Source organism: Pan troglodytes, chromosome 9 (assembly GCF_028858775.2).
Source record: "Pan troglodytes isolate AG18354 chromosome 9, NHGRI_mPanTro3-v2.0_pri, whole genome shotgun sequence".
NCBI classification, from domain to species: domain Eukaryota; kingdom Metazoa; phylum Chordata; class Mammalia; order Primates; family Hominidae; genus Pan; species Pan troglodytes.
The window spans coordinates 72,207,927-72,232,242 of NC_072407.2; the positions used below are offsets into that span (position 1 = coordinate 72,207,927).

General features: G+C 55.2%; 1 protein-coding gene and 1 long non-coding RNA gene across 14 annotated transcripts in view; one reads left to right on the forward strand and one right to left on the reverse strand.

Annotated features, from left to right (window-relative positions):
* The window catches only part of ANO1 (anoctamin 1), a 222,432-nt gene that overhangs the window by 183,952 nt on the left and 14,164 nt on the right, over nucleotides 1-24,316 (forward strand). For 5 of the 13 annotated variants that reach the window (XM_016921437.3, XM_016921442.3, XM_054662485.1 and 2 more), the window contains 10 exons: nucleotides 1,073-1,084; nucleotides 1,680-1,751; nucleotides 4,528-4,605; nucleotides 5,561-5,635; nucleotides 9,768-9,969; nucleotides 10,234-10,345; nucleotides 11,871-11,928; nucleotides 14,055-14,155; nucleotides 15,821-15,966; nucleotides 19,491-19,643. In XM_016921437.3, the coding sequence (XP_016776926.1) occupies nucleotides 1,073-1,084; nucleotides 1,680-1,751; nucleotides 4,528-4,605; nucleotides 5,561-5,635; nucleotides 9,768-9,969; nucleotides 10,234-10,345; nucleotides 11,871-11,928; nucleotides 14,055-14,155; nucleotides 15,821-15,966; nucleotides 19,491-19,643 (1,009 nt within the window). The remainder of the gene's footprint in view (nucleotides 1-1,072; nucleotides 1,085-1,679; nucleotides 1,752-4,527; nucleotides 4,606-5,560; nucleotides 5,636-9,767; nucleotides 9,970-10,233; nucleotides 10,346-11,870; nucleotides 11,929-14,054; nucleotides 14,156-15,820; nucleotides 15,967-19,490; nucleotides 19,644-24,316) is intronic. The other 8 variants (XM_054662478.1, XM_054662479.1, XM_054662482.1 and 5 more) reach the window with 4 other exon arrangements.
* On the reverse strand, nucleotides 20,777-23,877 carry LOC104001237 (uncharacterized). The gene is made up of 3 exons (XR_672951.5): nucleotides 23,686-23,877; nucleotides 23,391-23,479; nucleotides 20,777-21,752 (listed from the first exon to the last, which is right to left on the reverse strand). It is a non-coding gene; the product is annotated as an uncharacterized LOC104001237 (long non-coding RNA).

The following is a 24,316-nucleotide window of genomic DNA, read 5'->3' on the forward strand; positions in this document are numbered from 1 at the left end:
GAGCCCAGAGCCCTGTCCATGGAGGGAGCTCTCTGGGTGGTCTCTTCCCTTGCCGTTTCAATTAGAAAGATTCAAATAGAAAAAAAAAAGCAGTCACCATCTTGTTCAGAAGTCAATTTCAAATGTCCCTTCTGTGATGTCCCTGTGGCTGGGGAAAGTTGGCGGTGAGGCCCAGTCCCCTTTGTTCAACCCTTTGGGATCCCATTCCCTGATCTCCTGACCCTGATGGCTTGGGATCTTGATTTTGGGGGTGATAACCGAAGTCACTGGGCACACACAGTGCCAAGGAGCCCGAATGAATTTCCCAAAGTGAGCCACTCGCACCCCCAGCGGCTGGTCAGGGACTCCTTTGGGAGTAATAACCTCAGGCGACGGGGGCCGCCCCTCCACATAGCCTGAACCCCAGACTTTGGTAATGAAGCAGAAGGACACTTGTCTCCTATCATGTGGCCCATGTGTGCCTTAGCTGAATCTGAGATGTTTCAGTCCAGCACTGAAATTTGGAAATTTGGGGAATTTCCAAAACCATGGGAAAGGCCACAGCTACAAAGGCCACTGTCCACAGTCACCCTCAAGCAGCAGTGAACCTTAAAGGAACCCAGGGTCACCCACCCATCCCGGCTCACCTGTATCCATTTACCTCCATCCTAATTCTTAAGAAAGTTGTCTTTAGGACCGGGCGCGGTGGCTCACGCCTGTAACCCCAGCACTTTGGGAGGCCGAGGAGGGCGGATCACGAGGTCAGGAGATCAAGACCATCCTGGCTAACAGGGTGAAACCCTGTCTCTACTAAAAATACAAAAAATTAGCCAGGCATGGTGGCGGGCACCTGTATCCCAGCTACTCAGGAGGCTGAGGCAGGAGAATCACTTGAACCCGGGAGGCAGAGCTTGCAGTGAGCCGAGATCGCGCCATTGCACTCCAGCCTGCTCAATAGAGCAAGACTCCATCTCAAAAAAAAAAAAAAAAAAAAAAAAAAAGTTGTCTTTAGTGGACAGGTCCTATTTCTAAAATAACAACCTAAGTAATGACATCTTTGTGTTTTTGTTTTTACTTTTCTGGTTCCCTGAAGGAGGCTGTCAAGGTTTGGAACTTTTTGTCGCTCCTCTATCTTCCCACGGCCTATCTCCCTGGGAGAGGGACCTTCTCTTGCACCTAATCTCTTTCTACCACGCAGTTCCCATGGTTCCTCCATGCGGGCGGGGTCTCTGCTTTCTCCCCACCTCTGGTCTCTCCTAACCTGTTCTTTCCTTCCAGCACCCTTCGCTGACCTGCGCTGAGCTCCCCAAGGCCTGGCACCTCTGGGCTTCCTGCGCTTGCCGACACTTACTGCGTCTCTTCTGACCCCCACAGCTCCCCCGTAGAATGTTCGCAGGGCCAGTTCATGGCTGGGTGTTCACTGCAGCCTGGTATAGGCTTCTCCACCTCCAGGAGGACACAGAGGCCAGATTCGGTGGCCCTCCCAATGGGCTGGGGTTCCCCACAAGCGGGATGATCCTGGGTCACTATCCAGACCACAAATGGGGTGATTACACTGGAAATATTCAGCAGCCAACTATGAACTGGACCCAAAGGGTGCCCGAGGCTAATACATGGACTGATTTGCCAAGTATGCTCACGCTGAGGAGCTCAGACTCACAATTAACAAGGACTCTCTCTTGACTTGGTTTCATTCACAGGATCATCCTAGAGCTGAATACGAAGCCAGAGTCTTGGAGAAGTCTCTGAAGAAAGAGTCCAGAAACAAAGAGGTATGGTGGCCACTGTGGGTTAACTTTCCCAGCAATAAAACACTGTGTTCATCAACCATGTAGACCTGGGATCAGCCCAGAGAACAAATATTGTAGGCTGTGTAACCCCGTGTTGCGGCTGCTCAACTCTGCCATGGTAGCAGCAAAAGGAGCCATAGACAGTAGGTAAACACATGGGCCTGTGTTCCACACACTGTGTTCCAATAAAACTTTATTTGCAAAAACAGACAGGGGGCCAGATTTGGCCAAAGGGCTATAGTTTGTCAAACCTCCTCTAGATCTCTTGTCATGATGTATCCTGAGGGTGATCTCAAGTTTTAGCCAGCATTTCAACCACAGGAACCACGTGGCTTTGAAGCTTCAAAGCTTTTTCACAGTACACCCCTCCTGTTCTATGCCGAGCAATGAAACAGAAGCCTTTGCCAAACCAGCACCCCTGAGCAAATGGCCAGTTCCTTGTTTCACTCAGACTGTGAGAATGAGGGTGAGACATGTTTTGCAATGTTCTTGAGGTCATCGTCTTTTTATAATAATTGCTTTTCTTTTTCCCCAAATGTCTCATTCAAATTAAGTCATATGTGCAGCCAGGACTCTCGAAGACCTCCAGAGGTGCTTGCCGGCTTTGTTTGTTTGTATGTTTGTTTGTTTGTTTTTTGAGACAGAGTCTCTCTCTGTTGCTCAGGATGGACTGCAATGGCATGATCTCGGCTCACTGCAACCCCCGCCTCCCAGGTTCAAGCAATTCTCATGCCTCAGCCTCCCGGGTACCTGGGACTACAGGCGCGTACCACCGTGTCCAGCTAATTTTTTGTATTTTAGTAGAGACGGGTTTCACTATGTTGCCCAGGCTGGTCTCGAACTCCTGACCCCAAGAAATCCACCCGCCTTGGCCTCCGAAAGTGCTGGGATTACAGATGTGAGCCACCGTGCCCAGCAAAGTTTATTTAATGGTGTTTTTCACATGATGTGGGACAAGCAGGCATGGAGCTCCTGGCCTTGTCAGCCTCTAACGGAGGCTGGAGACACCCGCACTGACCCTTGGAGGGATGAGGGCAGTCAAGGGAGCTCTCACAGGTCCTGACCTTGTGTCATATCTGCACTTTCAGCCTTGGGGACTGATCAGGACAAACCCCTGGGTTTGTCTTTCCTTGTCAATGTGTCAGGGGACAGTGCTCACAGGTCCAAAGTGGCCGGGGGTTACAGTTGCCAAAATCCCATCTGGAGGGTAAAGTGGGTGCTCTAGAAAGCCTCCTCTCAAGGCCCAGCTCTTCAAATACAATGAGAATCTGGGGTACAGCTCGGTCCTCCTATAGCCAGGAAGGAAGTATGTCTTTTTTTTTTTTTTTTTTTGAGAGGGAGTCTCGCTTTGTAGCCCAGGCTGGAGTGCAGTGGCACGATCTCAGCTCACTGCAAGCTCTGCCTCCCAGGTTCACGCCATTCTCCTGCCTCAGCCTTCCGAGTAGCTGGGACTACAGGCGCCCACCACCACGCCCAGCTAATTTTTTGTATTTTTAGTAGAGACGGGGTTTCACCGTGTTAGCCAGGATGGTCTCGATCTCCTGACCTCAGGTGATCCACCCGCCTCGGTCTCCCAAAGTGCTGGGATTACAGGTGCGAGCCACTGTGCCCAGCCAGAAGTATGTATTTTTAAACACCCCTGAGGGTCTGAGCAGGACTCAACAGAATACAACTATAAAAGCAGGAGTTATCGCCCTAAAATAAAGAGACTGTCTGTCTGACTTAACACATCGGATGTGCACGTCCGGGTGCCAGCTGCCCTCTGCCCCGGCCCTTCAGGCCCTCTGCGCCCCTCATTCCCTCCTGGGAAAGCAAAAGGCCTGGATGCCACCATCTCTAAGGCCCTGCAAGCATCCGGCATGTTTTCAGGGCGGCATCCCGGCCCCCAAGCCTGGGTGAAGATGTCTCAGGAGTCAGTGTGTGGCCTCCAAGACAGCCCACCCTGTAGTTGTGTGGTCGCACCTCTTACAGTGAGCATAGGTGGGTATTTAATTCCTTCCTAAGGGGCAGAAAAGGGCTTTTGTGGCACACACTATGTCCATTTAAGGCAAGGGACCTAACCAAGCCACAACAGCGAATCTGGGCAACAGGTGCCGGAAGGAAGCCACCTCTTGGATACAGGGTCCCTCCGCCTCTGTGGCCCGTGGCTTGGTTTCAGCCCAGGCTCTCTGATCACATGAAAGCAACAGAGGCATGGGGGTTTACTTTTGCAGAGCTCAGAGGCACCCCCAGGCCCTGTCTGCTTCTGACGGGCCGTACCCTTTATTTCCTCCTCCGTTTCATTTGGCTCCCAGTGGCTGCTCTGCGGTTTTGATTTCCCTCCAGCTATGGCACTGAATTCGTTTATGGAAAGAGACCCACCACCTAATTGGCGGATGAGCTTGGGCTTCTGGGTGTGGCTTCCTTCTTGCTGTCATAAGATGCTGGTGGTGACCTGCGCCTTTGGCCACTACCTCCCGCTGGAATCCAGCCACCATCTGTGAGATGGGGCATGACGCGGTCCAGTGGAGGGTGCGTGCTGGAGTCTCTCCCGTCTCCACCACCTTTGTTACAGATGTTCTTTCCGAACGTAGGTCTCTGCCGTCTCTTACTTGTTTAAAACGCCCAGAACCTGAGTCAGCCTTGGCAGTGAGCTTACGGCCCGCACCAGGAGGGGCCAGCCTGCTGCCAAGATGGGGACGGTTCCCTGGGCCCCGCGGTCTGCGGTGCCGCCTCCCGCTTCACCGCACGGTGCTCTCTTTCCCCCACCCCCCCTCAGAAGCGCCGGCATATTCCAGAGGAGTCAACCAACAAATGGAAGCAGAGGGTTAAGACAGCCATGGCGGGGGTGAAATTGGTACTTTTCTATTTTGCGGGCAGCGTGCGTCTTGACTGTTTGCAGGCAATCAAAGTCGATTGTGTTTTTCCTCAACAAACTGTTGTATATTTTTTTTTAACATTCACATCCGTGTTTCTCTGTCTTCCTTCGGCACCCAGTGAGCCCGGCATGTTGCGATGGCACTGCATGGCTATGGTGGGTCTGCGGTGGCGGGGACGGGGGTGGGGCTCTGGCTTGACTTGGAGCTCGTGAAACGTGCTTGTCACAACTGCCTGCAAGTGTTTCTTGGTCTCCTCGTTAACATGCATGCCACCCACCCCAGAACGAGTGGCCTCCGGTGTCATGCCCGTCTGCATTCTGTGACCTAATACATGCATTTTCCCATGGAAAAATCCACCCCCATTTGAAACATCCCGGATTAGTGATGAGCTTCTACCTAGGGTTTCTCCAGACCAAGCCAACCTGGGTTCTGAGAGCCTTCAGGCCATGTGTCACCGCAGACGACGTTTTAACTTGTAGTGCTAGCTGCTTGTTTCAACTTGCTCCACAAAGGAAAAATAACTATTATGGTCTGGGTGGCACTGGGAAAACATCTTCCATCTTCTAGACCTAGAAGTGAGACTTTTAGCTGAAGAAATGGACTCCAAGTCCAGGTTTCTCCCAGACGTGGGTCCAACAGTCTTTAGAAAGGCAGCTGGCATTACAATGTCCTACACACAGAGGAATCACAGTATTAAACGGTTCTTGCTCCCGTTATCCTGTGACATAGGTGATAAACCCCGAAATGCTTCTTGGAACCCTATGCGTTTGCACTGGCTCATCACCTGTGGGCATTTTTGAGGTTTTTCTGAGTATTTCTGTTGTTCAAGTTGTCCCTGGGCCCATGCACGCACGCACATGCACCCACGCTGACACACAGAGATGTCTCATCGTGATGGTTCCAGACAGTGATGGGCATTGTTTTGTGTTGTAGACTGACAAAGTGAAGCTGACATGGAGAGATCGGTTCCCAGCCTACCTCACTAACTTGGTCTCCATCATCTTCATGGTAAGTTCCAGAAGGTTAAGGCCAGATGAAGTCAGGGGAAACCGCAAGGAAGTGATTGGCTTCAGCCGGGCGTGGTGGTTCACGACTGTAATCCCAGCACTTTGGGAGGCCGAGGCAGGCAGATCACTTGAGGTCAGGAGTTCGAGACCAGCCTGGCCAATATGGTGAAACCCCGTCTCTTACTAAAAATGCAAAAATTAGCTGGTGTGGTGGTGCATGCCTGTAGTCCCAGCTACTCAGGAGGCTGAGGCAGGACAATTGCTTGAACCCGGGAGGCAGAGGTTGCGGGGAGCCAAGATCACACCACTGCACTCCAGCCTGGGTGACAGAGCAAGACTCTGTCTCAAAAAAAAAAAAAAAAAAAAAAGGATGCGATTGGTGTCCTCCAAGACCTGATTCAGCCTTTCACACGGTGGTGCCACTGGTCCCAGGGTGCGCCGGCCCCATCTCCTCAGGGCTGTGGGTGGGGAAGACTCACCACTACCCCTAAAATGGGAAGAGACCAGGGTTCCAAAGTGACCCCCAGTGGGGGCTTCACACGCCAGGGAGTACATGAGATGATTTCTGTGGTCCCTGATACACAGCTTTCATTTTGAGAGACACAATTATTTGAGTATCTAGTAATTCAAGCCTGGGATTCAAAGATATCATTTAAGATGAAACTGAAGACTTTTTAAGAAAACCATTAAATGGGCCGGGTGCAGTGGCTCACACCTGTATTCCCAGCACTTTGGGAGGCCGAGGCAGGAAGATTGCTTGAGCTTAAGAGTTTGAGACTAGCCTGGGCCACATGGCAAAACCAAAAATACAAAAATTAGCTGGTGTGGTCGTGCGCGCCTGTGGTCCCAGCTATTCGGGAGGCTGTAGTGGGAGAATTGCTGGAGACTGAGAAGTCGAGGCTGCAGTGAGCTGTGGTCACGCCACTGCACTCCAGTATGGGTGACAGAGCGAGACCCTGTCTCAAAAAAAAAAAAAAAAAAAAAAAACCTGTTTATGTTTATTTTGTGACCAAAACATGACTTGAGCCCTGATACAGGCATCAGCATTAAATTAAGTAAAAACAAATTTTTTAAAATTTTAAAAAAGAAAACTATTAAATAAATAACATGCAGACAGGACACGATAGTGCTACTCAGGGACCACAAGTCTGTGACGTGGCTCGTGGGCAAACATCTTGTGGCTTTTAGGGGATTTCAATCCCAGGGACTTCAACCCCCAATGGATTCGGCCTTGGCCGCCTGCTAGCTGTGTTTCCATCACCCCCCAAGTACTCGGAGCCAGCCGTGGTCATGTTACAAATGACCCTGCCCTCGTCCAGCCCAACAGCTTGAAGGCAGCGCCTCCTGTGGCCACCTAGCCCCGAGTCCTGGTACTGGAGCCCAGGTTGGCAGCTGTGCACTGAGGGCCTCACCAGAGCGTCTCGTCACTGGCCAGTCCTGGTACCATCCCCCTCCTGCTGATACAGAAACTAAAGCCAGAAAGCTGCACTTCTCCTCCAGCGCCAGCCAGAGGTGGTGGCTGTGGTCACCATGTAGTCACTGGCATATGCCTGCAGAAGCTGGTGCCAGTCAGACTGTCTGCTCCAAGATCCATGCCATTCTGTAGGAACTTGGAGAGACAGAGGCGGGGGGCTGTCTTTGTTTTCTGGGTTGAGTGAGGGGCCAAGGGCCCCCTGACCAAGTCATGGAAGAAGTGGGAAGATCCAGTGTCCCCTCATGCTCTTACGTACAGTAAGAGGGACGCTGGCCGACATAAAGAAGTCCAGAGGAGGGTGGCCTCAGTGGTGGGGCCTGCTCATCCCCCTTACCTGGAGAAGGGGACCCCCTCGGTGGGGGCTGGGGGCTGTTGTGCTCTCGGTGACTTGGTGGGAGGGCACCCGGCCTCGTGTTGAGGGGATGTGTCCCCTCTGGCCAGGCGCCAGGCTAGGGGGTTGGGAGATAACCGGAGCCTCCCCATCCCTCACCCAGGGGAGGCTAGCCTGAGGTTCAGCCACTCCCACTGCAGAAGCAGCAGCATTGTCGCAGAAGGGCCAATGCAGGGCCGGGAAGGAGGTGGCCGTCTAGTGCTGGTCTGGTGGCCCCACGATGCCATCAGAGTCACTGGCTTCTCTGACCTTCTGCTCGCCTGTCCTAGGAGTGGGTCCCCTCTTGGTCACAACATGGCTGCTGCACCTCCAGCATCACTTCCACTCTCCAGGCTGGAAGAAGGGGAAGGGCGGGGGAAGAGATGGGCCAGGGGTGGCAGCCCCTGTCTGAAGGTGCTTTCACAGAAGACCTACCACACCTCTGCTTGCATCTCATTGGTCAGAACTGTGGCCACCTCCTCTGCAGGGAGGCTCAGGAATGAGCACACACTGCCGTCTCAGCAAGGCGGGATGGTAGAGGAAAGACAGAGGATATTGGATAGGGAAGTAGCCGGCTCTTTTCCCAGCCTTGACGTACTGGTAAACCCCTGTCACAAGGGCTTCATAGGGTTGAAGAGGACACAGCTTTGTCTTCAACTTGGGAGTTTCATTCAGCGAACAAACGTTGGTTGAGCACCTAGGATGTGCCCCACACGCCCCTGGTCCTGGGGATGCGGGGGAGATGGACCAGGGAGATTGGAAGGGAGCCTGCTGCAGGGCGTGCCTGTTGTGGGCCCGACTGCCCCGTGGCAGGGCAGGGGACGCGCCCGCTGGGGTGGAGGGCCTCCCTCGCTGAGTCACCCACAGGCCTGGCGCTCCAGCTGCACCTCCGCATGCTGGCACGGGGACAGACATCCTGGAGGCCTCTTGGCAGGACCGAGGGGTTTTCCAAGGAAAGCCCTTGTTCCCCGGAGCTGGCCAGGGAGTGGTCCCCACGCCTCGCAGCAGGGCTGCTCCTTCGTCAGGGTGTGGTGAGGGCTGCAGGCGTTTTCCTGGGCAGGGTGCAGTCACCATGTGTCACTGGCAGATGCCTGCAGAAGCCGGTGGTAACGGCCCAGAACATGAAATAAGAGCTTTTCTAGGTTTCTGAAAGCTGCAGACTCCCTCTGGGGCAAACAGACCCATCCCAGGCTGCAACTGGGAGACACACAGGGCAGCCCCAGGCCTCCTGGGCCTGCTAGTCCTGGGAGCCACCTGTGACTGTGCCAGCAGGGACTGAACCTGCCCTCTGCACCCTTGCATGGGAGCAAATATGCGATTTCCTGGAACACGGGGACACAGGGTGACAAGACAGAGCCTGTGTCCTGCGGGTGGTTTCACACCTGGGTGAGGAGCCTGGCTTTGCTGTGTGCTTCTCCTGCCCAGCCCTCGGTCCATCCATCCTCAATGAGGGCTCAGAATGGGGCATCCACACCCCTGGGCAGGGCGGGGCAGGGCAGGGCGAGGGAGCCCAGACAGACAGACAGACAGAGGTGTGTGGAACAATCTTGTCATTGTAGCCAACTCCCACCACGGTTTCTCAGGCAACCACCAACCCAAGTTTTATGGAATGTTCTGGTCCCACGGTACGTTTGGCAAGAGGAGGGGCTCACTCTGGTGGGAGAGCTAGAAGGGTGCTGCTGGCTGGGAGAAGGGACCCAAAGCATCTCCAGCCAGACCCAAAGCCCTGCCCCATCCCAGGCCACACCTGCCTCCTTTACCAGGGGAGTCCCTGGGAGGTGGCTGTGAGAGAGGCACACCTCAGCCCTGCACCACCTGAGGATGTCCCTGAGCTCACCATGGGTTGGGGGAGAAGCCCCATCCCGCAGTCAGTCTGCTCTGGGACAAGCCACTGGCATGGCGGCCATACTGTGTCCTGGGTTGTGCTTGGGGACGGTGCCTGGGCTCCGGGACGATGGTAGCACAAAGATCTTGTGAACTGCAGGCTTGGGCAGACTGCCTGGTAAATCCCAGCTCCTGAGCTGGGTGACCTGGCCTGTCTACGTAACCTCTCTGAACCTCAGTGTCCTTGTCCATGGAACAGAAACTAGCCCCTCGTCCATCTGTCTCTGGTGGGTTAATGCACAGAAAGCCCCTGGCATTTGGCAGGTGCCCAAGAAATGTCAGTGCTTGTTTTGAAGCAGAAGAGCAGGAAGGTTGGGGGACAGCTGGACTGAGGGAGCAGATGGGGCAGGCCCAGGAAGGTCCTGGGTGGGCCCCCAACCAAGAGTGCCCCTTTCCCCCCTGCAGATTGCAGTGACGTTTGCCATCGTCCTCGGCGTCATCATCTACAGAATCTCCATGGCCGCCGCCTTGGCCATGAACTCCTCCCCCTCCGTGCGGTCCAACATCCGGGTCACAGTCACAGCCACCGCGGTCATCATCAACCTAGTGGTCATCATCCTCCTGGACGAGGTGTATGGCTGCATAGCCCGATGGCTCACCAAGATCGGTGAGTGCCCATGTTCCAGGTACCCGTGGCCTGGACTCAGGCAGCTGGAGTCGCCTGCCTCTTGCTGTGCATCCTTGAGTTTGTTGCTTAACTTCTCTGGGCCCCAGCTCCCTGGTTCTCAATGGGTATCCTGAGCACAGGCCATGGTGCGCCTATGAGAGCCGACTGAGTGACTGTGCCAGTGGCCAGCCAGAAGCTGGACCAGGCAGGCTGTTGGGGGCCATCCCAGCCACAGCCTCAGTATCATCCTACCCCTCCCTCTAGAGGTCCCAAAGACGGAGAAAAGCTTTGAGGAGAGGCTGATCTTCAAGGCTTTCCTGCTGAAGTTTGTGAACTCCTACACCCCCATCTTTTACGTGGCGTTCTTCAAAGGCCGGTAGGGACATCTTCAGCCTTTCCCCCATCTCGCTTCTCCCAGGTCCAGGAGAGGGCTCTCCCTCCCCACAGGTCGGGGGCACCTGGAGCCCGGGGCAGGGCAGACACCATGGCACCCACAGCCAAAGAGGGTCAGGGAGAAGGCCTGGGCCCTGCTGAGGCTCCAGAGCAGCGGGACCCTGGGCAGCAGGGAGTCCAGGTGGCAGGGAACCCAGGCAGTGAGGACCGGGGAGTGAGGACCCGGGAGTGAGGGCCCTGGGCAGTGAGGACCCCGGGCCGTGGGGACCCCAGGCAGTGAGGACCGGGGAGTGAGGACCTGGCAGTGAGGGCCCCGGGCAGTGAGGACCCCGGGCAGTGAGGACCTTGGAGTGAGGGCCCTGGGCAGTGAGGACCTCGGGCAGTGAGGACCGGGGAGTGAGGGCCTTGGGCAGTGGGGACCCCAGACAGTGGGGATCCCAGGCAGTGGGGACCCCAGGCAGTGAGGACTGGGGAGTGAGGACCCGGAAGTGAGGGCCCCGGACAGTGGGGACCCCGGGCAGTGGGGACCCCAGGCAGTGAGGACCCTGGGCAGAGGGGACCCCAGGGACTCCAGGCAGTGGGAAGCTCCAGCAGGAGGAAGTCCAGGCAGAGAACCCCAGAAGCCAGCTCCAGGTGCTCCCACGGCAGGTAGGGAGGAGTCCACGTAGGGAGGAGTCCACAAAGTGGGGACAAGGAGAGAGGAGGGTGTGGAAATGCGGCTGCTGGCCACTTGAGCCCTCTTCACAGCTCCTGGAGGGGTGAAACCTTCCACGCCTGGGCCCTCTGGAGCCATCCCAGGCTGTGGTGGGGCCTGCGGCCCACCCACAATGATGCCCCCCACCCCCACCACCACTCCTGCAAGGGACTGGCTGGTCTGATCTCAGAGCCCCCAAAAAGGCTGCCTCCTCCACATCATGTGATTCACCAGTGCCATGCCCGCCCTCCTGGCCCAGGGTCCCACCAAGGGGTCCAGTGCCCCCGAGCGCATCCAGGATGGAGCAGGCTCTTGGAAGCCTACACGCCCCACACCAGCCCCTAGAAAGCCGAGAGGCTGTCTATCCCCACCCAGGGTGGCCTTTGGCCACCACCTGCCCCAGCTGCCCAAGGTCCCCAGAGTGCTTCTGTGCCAGCTGTCCATGGACCCCACTGTGCCAGCGGCACATCCTGAGTCCCAGGCAGCTAGCGCAACAGCTTGCAGTCTTCAGGCCGAGGTGGTCTTTGCCTTAATCCCCTCCTGGGCCCCTTCCTGCTGCCTCTCAGTCTCGTGGCCTCTTATTGAAGAAGTTCCTTTTTCTGATCCCTCTCTGGGTTTGGGAATCCAACCTTTGACCAGTGAAAACCACTGTGGTCATCTTTTAGCAGATGCGCCAGGCAGGGAGGGCCGCCTGTAGATACCCTTGAGTCTCGGCCTGCAGGACTCACACGCTGCACAGTCCCCACTTGGGGGTCTCTCCCCGAGCTGAGCCAGGGGCTCATCTTCTCTCTAACGACCTCCCCCATCGTTTCAGGTTTGTCGGACGCCCGGGTGACTATGTGTACATTTTCCGTTCCTTCCGAATGGAAGAGGTAACTGAAATTTTATTCATCTCTGGCAGCCCCTTCTGTTTTGCTTACGATTTGTCTACACCATGCACTTGGGAGAAGCAGCTGCAGCACATTTGTTCAGCAAAGAGCAGCGGGTTTCTTTCCTTCTTGCTGGAAACTTTTCTGTTCCCCTGACGTGGTGGGGTGGGCTTTGATCTTATCTGGTGTGTTCATATAGAATCACCTAGAAGGATAAAGTCGCTGTAGAGTTAATGAAAGAAAAACACGACATCTGGTTTTCTTTTCTTTTTTTGTGAGACTGAATATTTCTGTTCTGGTTAAGATGAATTAATGAGGGACGGGCGCAGTGGCTCATGCCTGTAATCCCAGCACTTTGGGAGGCCGAGACTGGTGGATCACCTGAGGTCAGGAGTTCGAGAGCAGCCTGGCCAACATGGTGAAACCCCATCTCTACTAAAAACACAAAAAATTAGCCGGGTGTGGTGGTGCATGCCTGTAATCCCACCTCCTCGAGAGGCTGAGGCATGAGAATCGCTTGAACCTGGAAGATGGAGGTTGCGGTGAGCTGAGATTTCGCCACTGCACTTCATCCTGGGTGACAGAGCAAGGAACCATTTCAAAAAAAAAAAAAAAAAAAGATGAATTAATGAGGACAAAACAGAACTTAGCTAACTTTTTTTTTTTACTCGACATTGAAATGCTTGTCTCTTTACCCTCAAACACCATGCTGGTGGCATGTGCTTTCTGCCCAGCGATCCTGGCCATAGAAGGTCTGGTTGTGCCAGCCTGGTTCAGCCTCTGTCACGGCCCATGGACTTGCTCCACTGTTTGTCCCACAACCAGGGGCTCCATCAGACCAAGCCAGGGCTTCAGAGCCTATCAGTGGTTCTGGTCTCAGCATTTCCAACCCACAGAGTAATTCAGCTGATCAGAAAATAAGAGGGTGAGTCTTCTTGATAAAGACCCTGTGGAATAAGATATAGAGGATGGGGCGGACATCAGGTACAGGGTGATCTGGCTGTCTGGAGTGCAGCCTAGAGGTTCGACTACCTGAATGCAGGCCCCTGGGCAGCCCAAGACACGGGCCTCCTCCACAGTAATGGGCATCTGCGCCAAGCTTCTGAAATGCTCTTTCCTTTTTACGTGATGATCCCCTGTCACACTCGTCCCGGGTCAGAAAGTCATATAATAAAGCAGATGGTGTAATTGCTTTTTCCGAAAGCATGGCTCTCTAAGACAAGTGTGGGGTTTGTTAGGTTTTATTTGGAATGCAGAACAAGTTTACTGTGCCTCAGGGGTCACCATGCATCACTGGTGTTCTCTTTGCTTGGACAAGTTAAACTTCCAGCCCACCTAGGTTTCTGACTGTCACCTGCTTGCCGGGTCCCAGGCCTAAGATGGCAAAGGCCCACTGAGTCAGGGACATTAGGCCTCAGAGGGGTGGCTGCTGCCTCCTGTGGGGCTCAGCCTGCCATGGTGGTGCAGAGCCAGTGGATGCTGACTGGTGCATGGGACCGGCCAGTGGCCCTGGAAAAAAGGAGGCGCCCTGAGGCCCTGCCCCACCCCTGCCTACTCCCTCCCAGTGCGCTCCCCGCTCCCATCCGCAGCCCCAAGCACAGCAGCCTGTAGGCGGAGTGTGTCCGTTTCCTGGGGCTGCCGCAACTCGATCCCACAGACTTAAAGTAACAGAGATGGGGGTCTTACAGTTCTGAAGGTCGGAAGTGCAACATCCAGGTGTTAGCCGGGCTGTGTTCCCTTCAAGGGTTCTAGGGGAGGACCTGCCTTGCCTCTCCCAGCTTCTGGGGACTACGGAAGCCCTCATGGTTCCTTTACTTGCCTCTCCACCCTCTGCCGCCATGTTCACGCTGCCTCTTCTCTCTGTGCCCGCGCCTTCTCTTTTTCTGAGGACATCAGTCCTCAGATGGGCGCCCACCCTACCCCAGCATGAAAACACCCTGACTTGACTACATTTGCAAAGACCCTTTTTGCAAATAAGGCCACGTTCCCAGGTGGCGGGGATTAGAACCTGAGCGTCTTTTTTTGGAGGACGCAGGTCAACCCACAGCATGAGGGTGGGCCTCCCTGCAGGGCTGCGTTCCCTCTCTCGGTGTCCCTGTAGCGTGGCTGATGCTGCTCTCTGTCCACAGTGTGCGCCAGGGGGCTGCCTGATGGAGCTATGCATCCAGCTCAGCATCATCATGCTGGGGAAACAGCTGATCCAGAACAACCTGTTCGAGATCGGCATCCCGTGAGTGTGCTGCAGCGGGTTAGAGCGGCAGAGGCGGGGCCAGGCGGAGGGGTGTGTGGGTGGCTCCTGCGGGGGTCTGGGTGGACGCGGGGCCTCAACCAAGATGGGGGCACTAGAAGCAGGGAGAGAAGGAGGACACAGAGGGAAGGTGGGGCAAAAGCCACCCCAGGCCAGGCATGGTGGCTGACGCCTGTAATCCCAGCACTTTGGGAAGCTGAGGCAGAAGGACCATTTGAGCCTAGGAAATCAAGACCAGCCTGAGCACAAAGCGAGACTGCACCTCTACAAAAAATAAAAAGTTAGCCAGGTGTGCTGGTGCGTGCCTGTAGTCCCAGCTACTCAGGAGGCTGAGGCGGGAGGATCGCTGGAGCCCAGGAGTTGCAAGCTGCAGTGAGCTATGATTGTACCACTGCACTCTAGCATGGGCCACAGAGTGAGACCCTGTTTTAAAAAATAAAAACAGGGCCGCGCACAGTGGCTCATAACTGTAATCCCAGCACTTTGGGAGGCTGAGGCAGGCGGATCACTTGAGGTCAATAATTCGAGACCAGCCTGGCCAACATGGTGAAACCCCACCTCTACTAAAACTACAAAAATTAGCCGGGCGTGGTGGTGGGCGCCTGTAGTCCCAGCTACCTGGGAGGCTGAGGCAGGAGAACCCCTTGAACCCAGGAGGTGGAGGTTGCAGTGAGCCGAGATCGCACCACTGCACTCCAGCCTGGGCGACAGACCGAGACTCCGTCTCAAAAAAATAAATAAATAATAAAAACATTAAAAAATAAAGCCACCCCATTTTGGACGAAGGAGGGAGAGGAAGTCAGAATGACACCCCACTCCCCATGCTGGCTGAGGATGGGGGGTACCACCAGGTGCCCCCAAGCCCGATGCTGGCTCCCCAGGGTTTCCAGATGGAGGTTGGGGGACTCGGCCTCGTTGTTACCTTGTACCCTTCGGAAATCCATATCCCATTCCCACCTCCCCAATGGCTGCTGGGTCTCTGGAGTCAAGAACTTGTCAGGCCATTTTCCATGATCTGTGTCCTTCCCCAGGAGTCCACCTGGGCATGACCATCCTCCACTGTTCTTGTGTCCCTGATGCCTGCTGGGCCCTCCTGTGGTTCACAAGTGGTCGTTTGCCCTCCCTGCACCTCCGTTTCCTTCTGTAGCCAGCAAAGCCATGACACTTGCCCCCTGCCTTTTGGGGAAAGAGCAGAAGAGATCATCGATAAAGAAATGATGGCAAACAAGTAAATTCTGGATTTAAAGCAGAAACAGAAATATCACTGGAGGCCAGGCGCGGTGGCTCATGCCTATAATCCTAGTACTTTGGGAGGCACAGATGGGCAGATTGCCTGAGCTCAGGAGTTCAAGACCGGCCTGGGCAACACTGTGAAACCCCATCTCTACTTAAAATACAAAAAATTAGCCAGGCGTGGCAGCATGTGCCTGTAGTCCCAGCTACTCGGGAGGCTGAGGCAAGAGAATTGTTTGAACCAAGAAGGCAGAGGTTGCAGTGAGCTGAGACAGGGCCACTACACTCCAGCCTGAGCAAAAAGAGTGAAACTCTGTCTCAAAAAGAAAAAAAGACACATCACTAGAGGTGCCAGACCCAAGCCCCCAAATTCACCTTCCTGCAAACCTAACTGCATGATGTCTCATCTCTCAGGAAGATGAAGAAGCTCATCCGCTACCTGAAGCTGAAGCGGCAGAGCCCCCCTGACCACGAGGAGTGTGTGAAGAGGAAGCAGCGGTACGAGGTGGATTACAACCTGGAGCCCTTCGCGGGCCTCACCCCAGAGTACATGGAAATGAGTGAGTGACAGCCGGGGCAGGCAGGTGACATCAGGATAGAAACAGGCCAGCATGCCACCTGGAGTGGGGAAGGGCTGCAGGGGCATGATGCCCCCAACCCTGCAGTGCCCAGCGTCCCTCCATAAGCATCAGGCAGGGAGAAGGGAGATGCAGACCCTGGGATCCTAGTGCTGCCACCCCCTTGGGTCGGTGAGCATGGCTGCTCTGGATGGAGTCCTGTGTTCCAGAGGCCCAGGTCAAGCAGCCACCGTCCCTAGGCACGGTCCCCAAGCATGGTCCCCAGCCACAGTCCCCAGGCACGGTCCCCAGGCACAGTCCCCAGGCATGGTCCCCAGCCACAGTCCCCAGGCACGGTCCCCAGGCACAGTCTCCATCAGCGCAGCCCGACACAGCCTGGGTTGTGCAGCTCTTCCTCCTCCCTCAGTCTCCTCACCAGCCGAGGGCCCGGCCCTGCTAAGCTGCAAGATCGTCCTTACTTGAAACCCCCACAATCCGAGGTCCCTCCTCTCAGCTCCAAGGCCCTTCAAGCATCCTACTTTGGTTCCATGACTCATCTCCCCTTCCTGGTGGTGAGCTCCTGAGTTGCAGGAGCCACGACTTGCTCACCTGTGGGCTGGCGACAGCTGCCCCCAGCACAGAGCAGGCGCTCAAAGGAGACCCAGGGATCGAGCCTTACCCCCCTCAATCATGTGGCTGGCCAGGAGGATGCCGAGAGGTGGCACATACCTTTTGGGGGTGGCCAAAGAGAACTGGGAAGAGGCCAGGTGTGGTCTGCACAGCTCTGGACTCTCCCTGACCTGGTCACTTACCTCTCCCTCCTGCCTCCTGCACTCTGCACATTCTGGCCTCCTTGCTGCTCCCCAGTCCCGTGGAGCTCGGGCCGCCCCAGGGCCTTTGCACGAGATGTGCCCTGCTGGAATGCCCTCTCCCAAATACCTGCATGGCTCACTCTCTCCCTGCCTCCCAGGCTTTACTCAGAATGTCCCCCAACAGAGGGGTCTTCCCTGACCACTGTGTTTGAAAGGGGCAGCCCCTCCCCGACACGGCCACGACCCCCACCCCTCCTCTGCTTGGTGTTTCTGCTCCCCAGCAGACAGCCTCACCCCGTCATCCGTCTTCTGTCTCCCCCCAGTAGGACGGCAGCCTCACCCTCTCTTGTTCCTCATCCCATAGCCCTACCCCTAGAGCAGGTTCAGGTATACAGTGGGTGCTCAATGTGTGTTTGCTGACTGAATGGATGAGCAAAGGCAGTCAGGAAGACTCCTGCAGAGGGGGGGTCCCAGCATGCAGTGCCCCGGCCACCAAGGTCAACTTCTCTAAAATGCCCGTTCCCAGGCTTGTTCCTGGTCTGCTGGAGGTGAGACCTGGCAGGCTGCATTTTTAAAAAGGGCCTGGGGGTAAGGGCACCTTAGAGGGTGGGGAGCGTTTCTGTTTAGTTTCACCACAAGTGCTGCCCTCTGCCCCTCCTGTTAGCCGAATTGTCCACATATGTCACTCCTGGGTCCCCAGACAATCGTGCAAGGAGCACCTTGCCATTGACTCAGGAGGAGAGGAATCTTCAGTGTGGCGTTCTGTGGCTCCTCTCTGTTTTCTCCTGGAATAAAGTCCAAGCTGAACCAGGGTCAGGCCGGTGGGCAGAAAACGGCTCCCAGCTGTTTAAACTCAGCATTGGCCACGTGGCCAGGAGGGACGGGGTCTGGGAGGTGGCTTCCCCTGCCTGCAGGGTCGCTCCTTCCACAGGAAACCCTAGGGAGAATAGAGCCCAAGACACGAGCACAGCCTGCAGTGGGCCGCGAGAGTGGCAGCCCCTTCCCTGGATTTATTTTCCTAGTGGCTGGACGTCACGTCCCGAGTTCCTGACGGGTTTGGACAAAGGGGACTTCTGGAGCAGGCGCCTCCTGCCCACATACACGGGGAGTGGCTCACCCGTGCCCCACACTGCCCCCACTGACCAAGGCACATTTCCACACCCACTGACTTTCTCCCCACCCCATGGGCTGCCACTCTGCTCCTCCAAGGAAGTCTCAAGCCACAGATGTGGATAGATGGGGAGAATAAGCTCATCTGGAAATGCCCCACCTCCCCGCCCCCCTGCACCCTCCCTCCCCGGCCCCAGCCCTGGCAGCGCCTCCAGCTCCCTGGTCATACCCTTAGTGCCAGAGTAGGCAGCGCCTCTCGGAAGTGAGGAAGCCCACCCTGCTGAGTGACCCACAGCCTCAGGCCTCAGCAGCCCCTGGCCCTCATGCACAGCACACACCGCCCCACATAAGCAATGCCTCATCCCCTCCAGGGACCTCAGGCAGGACCAGAGGCCTCCCACTCAGCCCACCTTGCCAGGGCTAGCAAGACAGCCCAGGGAGAGAACTTGCAGGCCATTCCCCGCCATGGCCCATCCTACCTGCTAACAGTGCTCACACTCAGGGCACCCCGCACGGCCCACCCCACATGCTAACAATGCCCACACTCAGCCTGCCAGGCACACGGTGACATTCTGCTGGCTTCCTTGTTTACCGCCTGGCACCAAACGCCCTTGGACTGGGTCCTGCTTTGCAGTTCCCGAACCAGCTTTCCTGCTCAGTTCCACTCAGCAACCTTTTCCTGACCTTCTCCTAGAGCCTAGCCCCATGCTGGATGCAGCATCCAAAGCCAGAGAAGCCCCAGAGGCAGCTCCTGGGTGGGATGATCCCCAGGGGGAGGGCCGCAGGGGCAGAGGCGAGGGACTGTCCTGGGCAGTGGGTCCCCACGCGGATCCAGGAGTCCTGATGCAAGGGGAAGTTTGGGGCTCTGGAAGATTCAGCCATGCAGGCAGGTCCCCCAGGTCCCAGGGAGCCCCCATGATGGAAGCAGCAGGGCCACTGCCACGTCCCTTCCCAGCACGGGCAGGGGGATGACCACAGGCTGGGCGTTTGAGCTCACGATGGTCCTTTTCCTTTTGGCAATGATTTTTTTAAATTTGACATGGGCTGGCGAGGTGGCTCATGCCTGGAATCCCAGCACTTTGGGTGGATGACTTGAGCTGAGGAGTTTGAGACCAGCCCAGGCAACATAGCAAAATCCCAGCTCTACAAAAAATACAAAAATTAAGCAGTCATAGTGGTGCATGCCTGTGGTCCCAGCTACCCGGGAGGCTGAGGTAGGAGGATTCATTGAGCCTGGGAGGTCAAGGCTGCAGTGAGCCATGGTTGTGCCACTGTACTCCAGCCTGGTGACAGATCGAGACTATCTCACAAAAGATTAGCCATAGATAAGTGAGCATTCCCGTTATTCAAGAGTCAAACGCTGAGATTCAGAGCAAAATTTGGAATTCTGCCTTCAGCCCACTCCTGGCCTGGAGGTCACCCAGGGTCATGGAGGGTCCATCCCAAGAGCTCCTCTAATGTATCTGCAGGTGGGGTCCATGCAGGTGGGCTCGTTGGAGGTGGGGCGGCAGCCAGACCTGTGCGGCTCGGCACACGGGGTGGTGGGGTCCCCCCTTATGGGCTGTGGCTCACGGGGTGCTGACTGGCACTGGGCTCTCTCTGCAGTCATCCAGTTTGGCTTCGTCACCCTGTTTGTCGCCTCCTTCCCCCTGGCCCCACTGTTTGCGCTGCTGAACAACATCATCGAGATCCGCCTGGACGCCAAAAAGTTTGTCACTGAGCTCCGAAGGCCGGTAGCTGTCAGAGCCAAAGACATCGGTGAGTGACCCCACGGGCCGGCAGGACTGGTTCCGAGTGCGTGCTGGGTTTGGGGAGGGGGTTGCTCCTCTCCAGAAGCTAGAGCCAGAGCTGGCCAGGTGTCTCTCCTGGGGCTCTTCACTCAGCCTTTGCCGGGTGGAGCCTGGGGGGCAGGTGACACAAGATGTGGAGGCTCGCTTAGCCCTGTCCCCACCCTTCCCCTCCCAAGATGCATTGGTCACAGAGGACGTTTGGAAAGAGTGGGTCCCAGACATCTGAATGTCTCAACAACCTGCTGCTTTAGGAGGTACAAGAGACTACATTTCCTCTCTGATGGCTGGCGACACCCACCTGTAGCAGTTGTGTGACCCCCAGAGCCAGGGCAAGACCAACGGGAAAGGAGTGTTGGCTGTTCAGCAAGTGCCCTCCTACATGGCATGTCACGGCATCATTTAATGTTCACAAAAGAGAAAAGGAAGGAAGGAGCCCCCATCTGTAGACAGGGAAGAACAGTCCCAGTCATTGCATGGCTTGCCTGTAGGGATCAAAGCCGAGATGCAACTCAACTCCAGCTTTTTCACCCCGTCACTAAGACACCTTGACCATGTGGAGAAGGGGTGTGAGTTTGGGAGAATGTATATTTAAGGTCAGCGTAAAGAATAACTTGGGCTGAGCACCGTGGCTCACTCCTGTAATCCCAGTGCTTTGGGAGGCCCAGGAGGATACATAGCTTGAGCTCAGGAGTTCAAGACCAGCCTAGGCAACATGGCGAAACCCTGTCTCTACAAAAAAATACAAAAATTAGCTGGGCGTGATGCTGCGTTCCTGTAGTCCCAGCTACTCAGGAGGCTGAGGTAGGAGGATGAGTGAGCCCACGTAGGTTGTGGCTGCAGTGAGCCATGCCCATGCCTGGGCAACAGAGTGAGACCCTGTCTCAAAAAAACAAGTAAAATTAGCTGGATGTGGTGGCGCAGACCTGTGGTCCCAGCTACTTGGGAGGCTGAGGCAGAAGGATCATGTCAGCCCAGGAGGTCAAGGCTGCAGTGAGACGTGATCATGCCACTACACTCCAGCCTGGGCAACAGAGAGAGAACCTGTCTTAAAAAAAAAAGAAAAGAAAAGAAAAGAAAAAGAGTAACTTTAATAGTCAGAGGTGTCAAAAACAGAGCAGACTTCCTTGTGGGCTAGTGAGCTCCCTGTTACCAGAGGCATTTAAGCAGAGACAGGGTGATGATCTGTCCCGGAGGATGAGGGGTATGGGAGCCCCACGCAGGCTTCCACCGGAGCCAGCCGTCACAGGAAGGGTGATCCCATCTTGTCTTATAGTAGGACCAATTTTCAGGGTGAAAACAAAATTACAAAAATACATTGATTTTATCTCAAATTTAACACAATTTTAGTTAGAATAGCACCTTCGTACTAATTATTGGAATAAACAAAAGGTTGAATTACATAGTGGGGATATCACCTTGCTGAAATAAAGATTCCATACCAGCTTGATAAGATAGCTTTGGGTTGAGCTTTTGTAGGCCAAACATAATCTTACGAAAATGTGGGAAACTGACCAGGCGCAGTGGCTCATGCCTGTAATCCCAGCACTTTGGGAGGCGGAAGCAGGTGGATCACCTGAGGTCAGGAGTTCGAGACCAGCCTGACCAACATGGTGAAACCCTGTCTCTACTAAAAATACAAAATTAGCCAGGTGTGGTGGTGGGAGCCTGTAATCCCAGCTACTCAGGAGGCTGAGGCAGGAGAATTCCTTGATTCCAGGAGGCAGAGGTTGCAGTGAGCCGAGATCATGCGATTGCACTCCAGGCTGGGTGACAGAGTGAGACTCCATCTCAAAAAAAAAAAAAATGTGGGAAGCTTTATCAGTTGTTCCAAGGGCTCCTCCAGTCCTTGGTATTTGTGTCATTCTCATTGGAAACACCCTTCAGATCATCTCACCCCAGTACGTGTTTTCTCCTTAAGTTGTTAGCGGCTCTGTCTTGGCTGGAAGCTCCTTGGTCCACACCTTGGCCCCTAGTGGCAAGCCCAGCATCCACTGGTGACCAAATTCGCCAATCCTCCACTGTTTGGTTCCAAGATAACTTCAACTCTGGCTTCTCTTACGCTTGGCTGTCTTGTAGACTAAAAGAGATGAAATCGTCATTTTCACAGGTCAAAGACCATCAGATAGCAGTGATTCACCCGGCAGCTTCACATTTGCACTGCGTAAGGCCCTGGCTTTGAAAGGGGCCTGGAAACATCGGTGCTTTGTAGGGAGGGACATCCCAGGGCTCCTGGGTAAGAGGTCATGGCACTGTGTTTGGACACTTTTGCTTCCCTACATCACCTCTTCTCTGGGTGACCCAGGTAATGAAGACTCAGAACACAGACACTCGGTAGTAAACTGCCCTGTGAGATTTTGTTTAAAAATTTCAAAGGCTTTAAAAGCCATGAGCTAACCAACCCTCCGAAGACCCCGCTAACCACCAGCATCCCTGTTCTGCATCTGCTGAGGCCACGGGTGAGCCCCTTGCCCCTCATACCACAGCCCTCCATGGCCAGAGGTGGAGCAAGGGTGGAGTGCTGATTTGCTGGTGCTCTAGGTCAGAGGTCTGCACTTGTTTTCTGTTAAGAGCCAGAGAATGAACGTTTTAGGCTTCCTGGACCCAGAGACAATGTCCTCAAGTCTTAGGCAATGGTTCTCACCCAAAGGCTACGCTTTTCATACATTTTTCATTTCACACTTTAAAGTGAAAAAGGCCAGGGACAGGCGCAGTGGCTCACGCCTGTAATCCCAGCACTTTGGGAGGCCGACACAGGTGGATCACCGACGCAGGTGAAACTGCATCTCTACTAAAAATACAAAAATTAGCTGGGCATGCCAATTTTTGTGGTGGCATTTTTAATTTTTTTTTTGAGATGAGGTCTCACTCTGTTGCCCAGGCTGGAGTGCAGTGGCATGATCTCGGCTCACTGCAAACTCCGCCTTCTGGGTTCACGCCATTATCCTGCCTCAGCCTCCTGAGTAGCTGGGACTACAGGTGCCCGCCACCACGCTCGGCTGATTTTTTTGTATTTTTTAAGTAGAGATGGGGTTTCACCATGTTAGCCAGGATGGTCTCGATCTCCTGACCTCATGATCCACCCATCTCGGCCTCCCAAAGTGCTGGGATTACAGGCGTGAGCCACCGCACCTGGCCAAGGCATTTTTAATTTTTAATGTTGGCATGCACCTGTAGTCACAGCTACTCAGGAGGCTGAGGCAGGAGAATCGCTTGAACCCGGGAGGCAGAGGTTGCAGTGAGCCAAGATCGCACCACTGCACTCCAGCCTGGGCAACACAGCGAGACTCCACCTAAAAAATAAAAAATTTAAAAAGCCATTTTTAGCTTTTAGGGACAAGTGAGAAAGAGGCTGTCGAAAAACAGGCCACCATGGCCGTCTTTGCACACCCGCTCTCAAGAGCAAGGCGAGATTGCACCCCAGGCTGTGCCTCAGCATAGCGCTGCTTTGAAGATTGGCGTCACAGAGCTGCCTCCAACATGAACTTTCCTCAGAACCTCAGCATGTTGTGTCCTCCAGGGAACCCCGGGAGGAAGCCTGGGTGAATCCTCCCTCAGTCCCACTTTCCAGATAGGAGGCCGAGGCCCAGGCGGTAACAGTGCCGAGCAGGAACCAGAGAGCTCAAGCCCTGGGCCTCCTGCATGCGTAGAGGGTTTGCCTCTGAAAACCTCACCCTGTATACCGAAGACCCCAAAAGGGGACCCCGGGTCCGCTCACCAGGTTCTCCCTGCAGTCCTCGGAAATGCCGGAGCTCCCTGTCCCATGGCAGTAAAGAAAAGAGTGCCATCCCATTCCAGCAGGTACAGCTAAAAAAAAAAAAGAAAAGAAAAGAAAAGAAGAGTGCAGCCCACACTGAGTCCTCACAAAGGCCTGATGCTCAGGCAGCCGACAGTACCCCACCCCCGCCCGCCACCTGCCACATCACAGTGCGTGTGTGTTTGCTCTGGCACCCTCTGCTTCGAGAAGCTCTGGCTGTCCCCTGACAGTGGCTGAATGAAGCTTGCAAACCCACCAGGGTGAAAGGGAGCAGCAGCTCAGTGGCCCTGGCTTCCCGCAGTCCCTCTGCAGGCATTGGCGTCCCCACCAGCAGCAGGCCTTCCGCGTGCCTCTTTGGACTCTTTGCACCTGGCTGGTTTTTGCTCAGTTCTTAAGGATCAGCTACTCACTTCCTGGTTCCGGTCTGGTTGGCTGAAGGCATAATCTGCCCTCCTTTCACGAGTTTGTTTATGGGTTCCTTAACCATAACCTTTCCTTGAAGAGGCTTTTGTATTCCTTCTGTGATCCGTGCAGGGCCCCCAGGCGAGCTCCTTGAGAGGACAGAGAGGGCCCCTGTGGCCCCTGTGACCTGCGCCCCTGAGGCCCTGGGTGGCTGGGGGAAGCTGTGCCACAAAGCGCAGGTGCCTTGATCACCCTATTGTCCAGCGGGTCACAGCAGGGACCCAGCCTGTGCGTGGGAATCTGCTCCAGCTCCCCAGCCCTGGTTTCGACTTCCTGTTTTCTTCCTGGTTCTTCAGAGCCTGCTGGTGGGAAAGTGCAGCCTCCATTCAGCTCCCGGGCACTGTGTGTGGGCAGGAGTGGTGGCCTCGCCAAGTACCTGGCTTTCTCCAAATACCTCTCTGTTCTGTTCCGGGAAATGGGGCTTA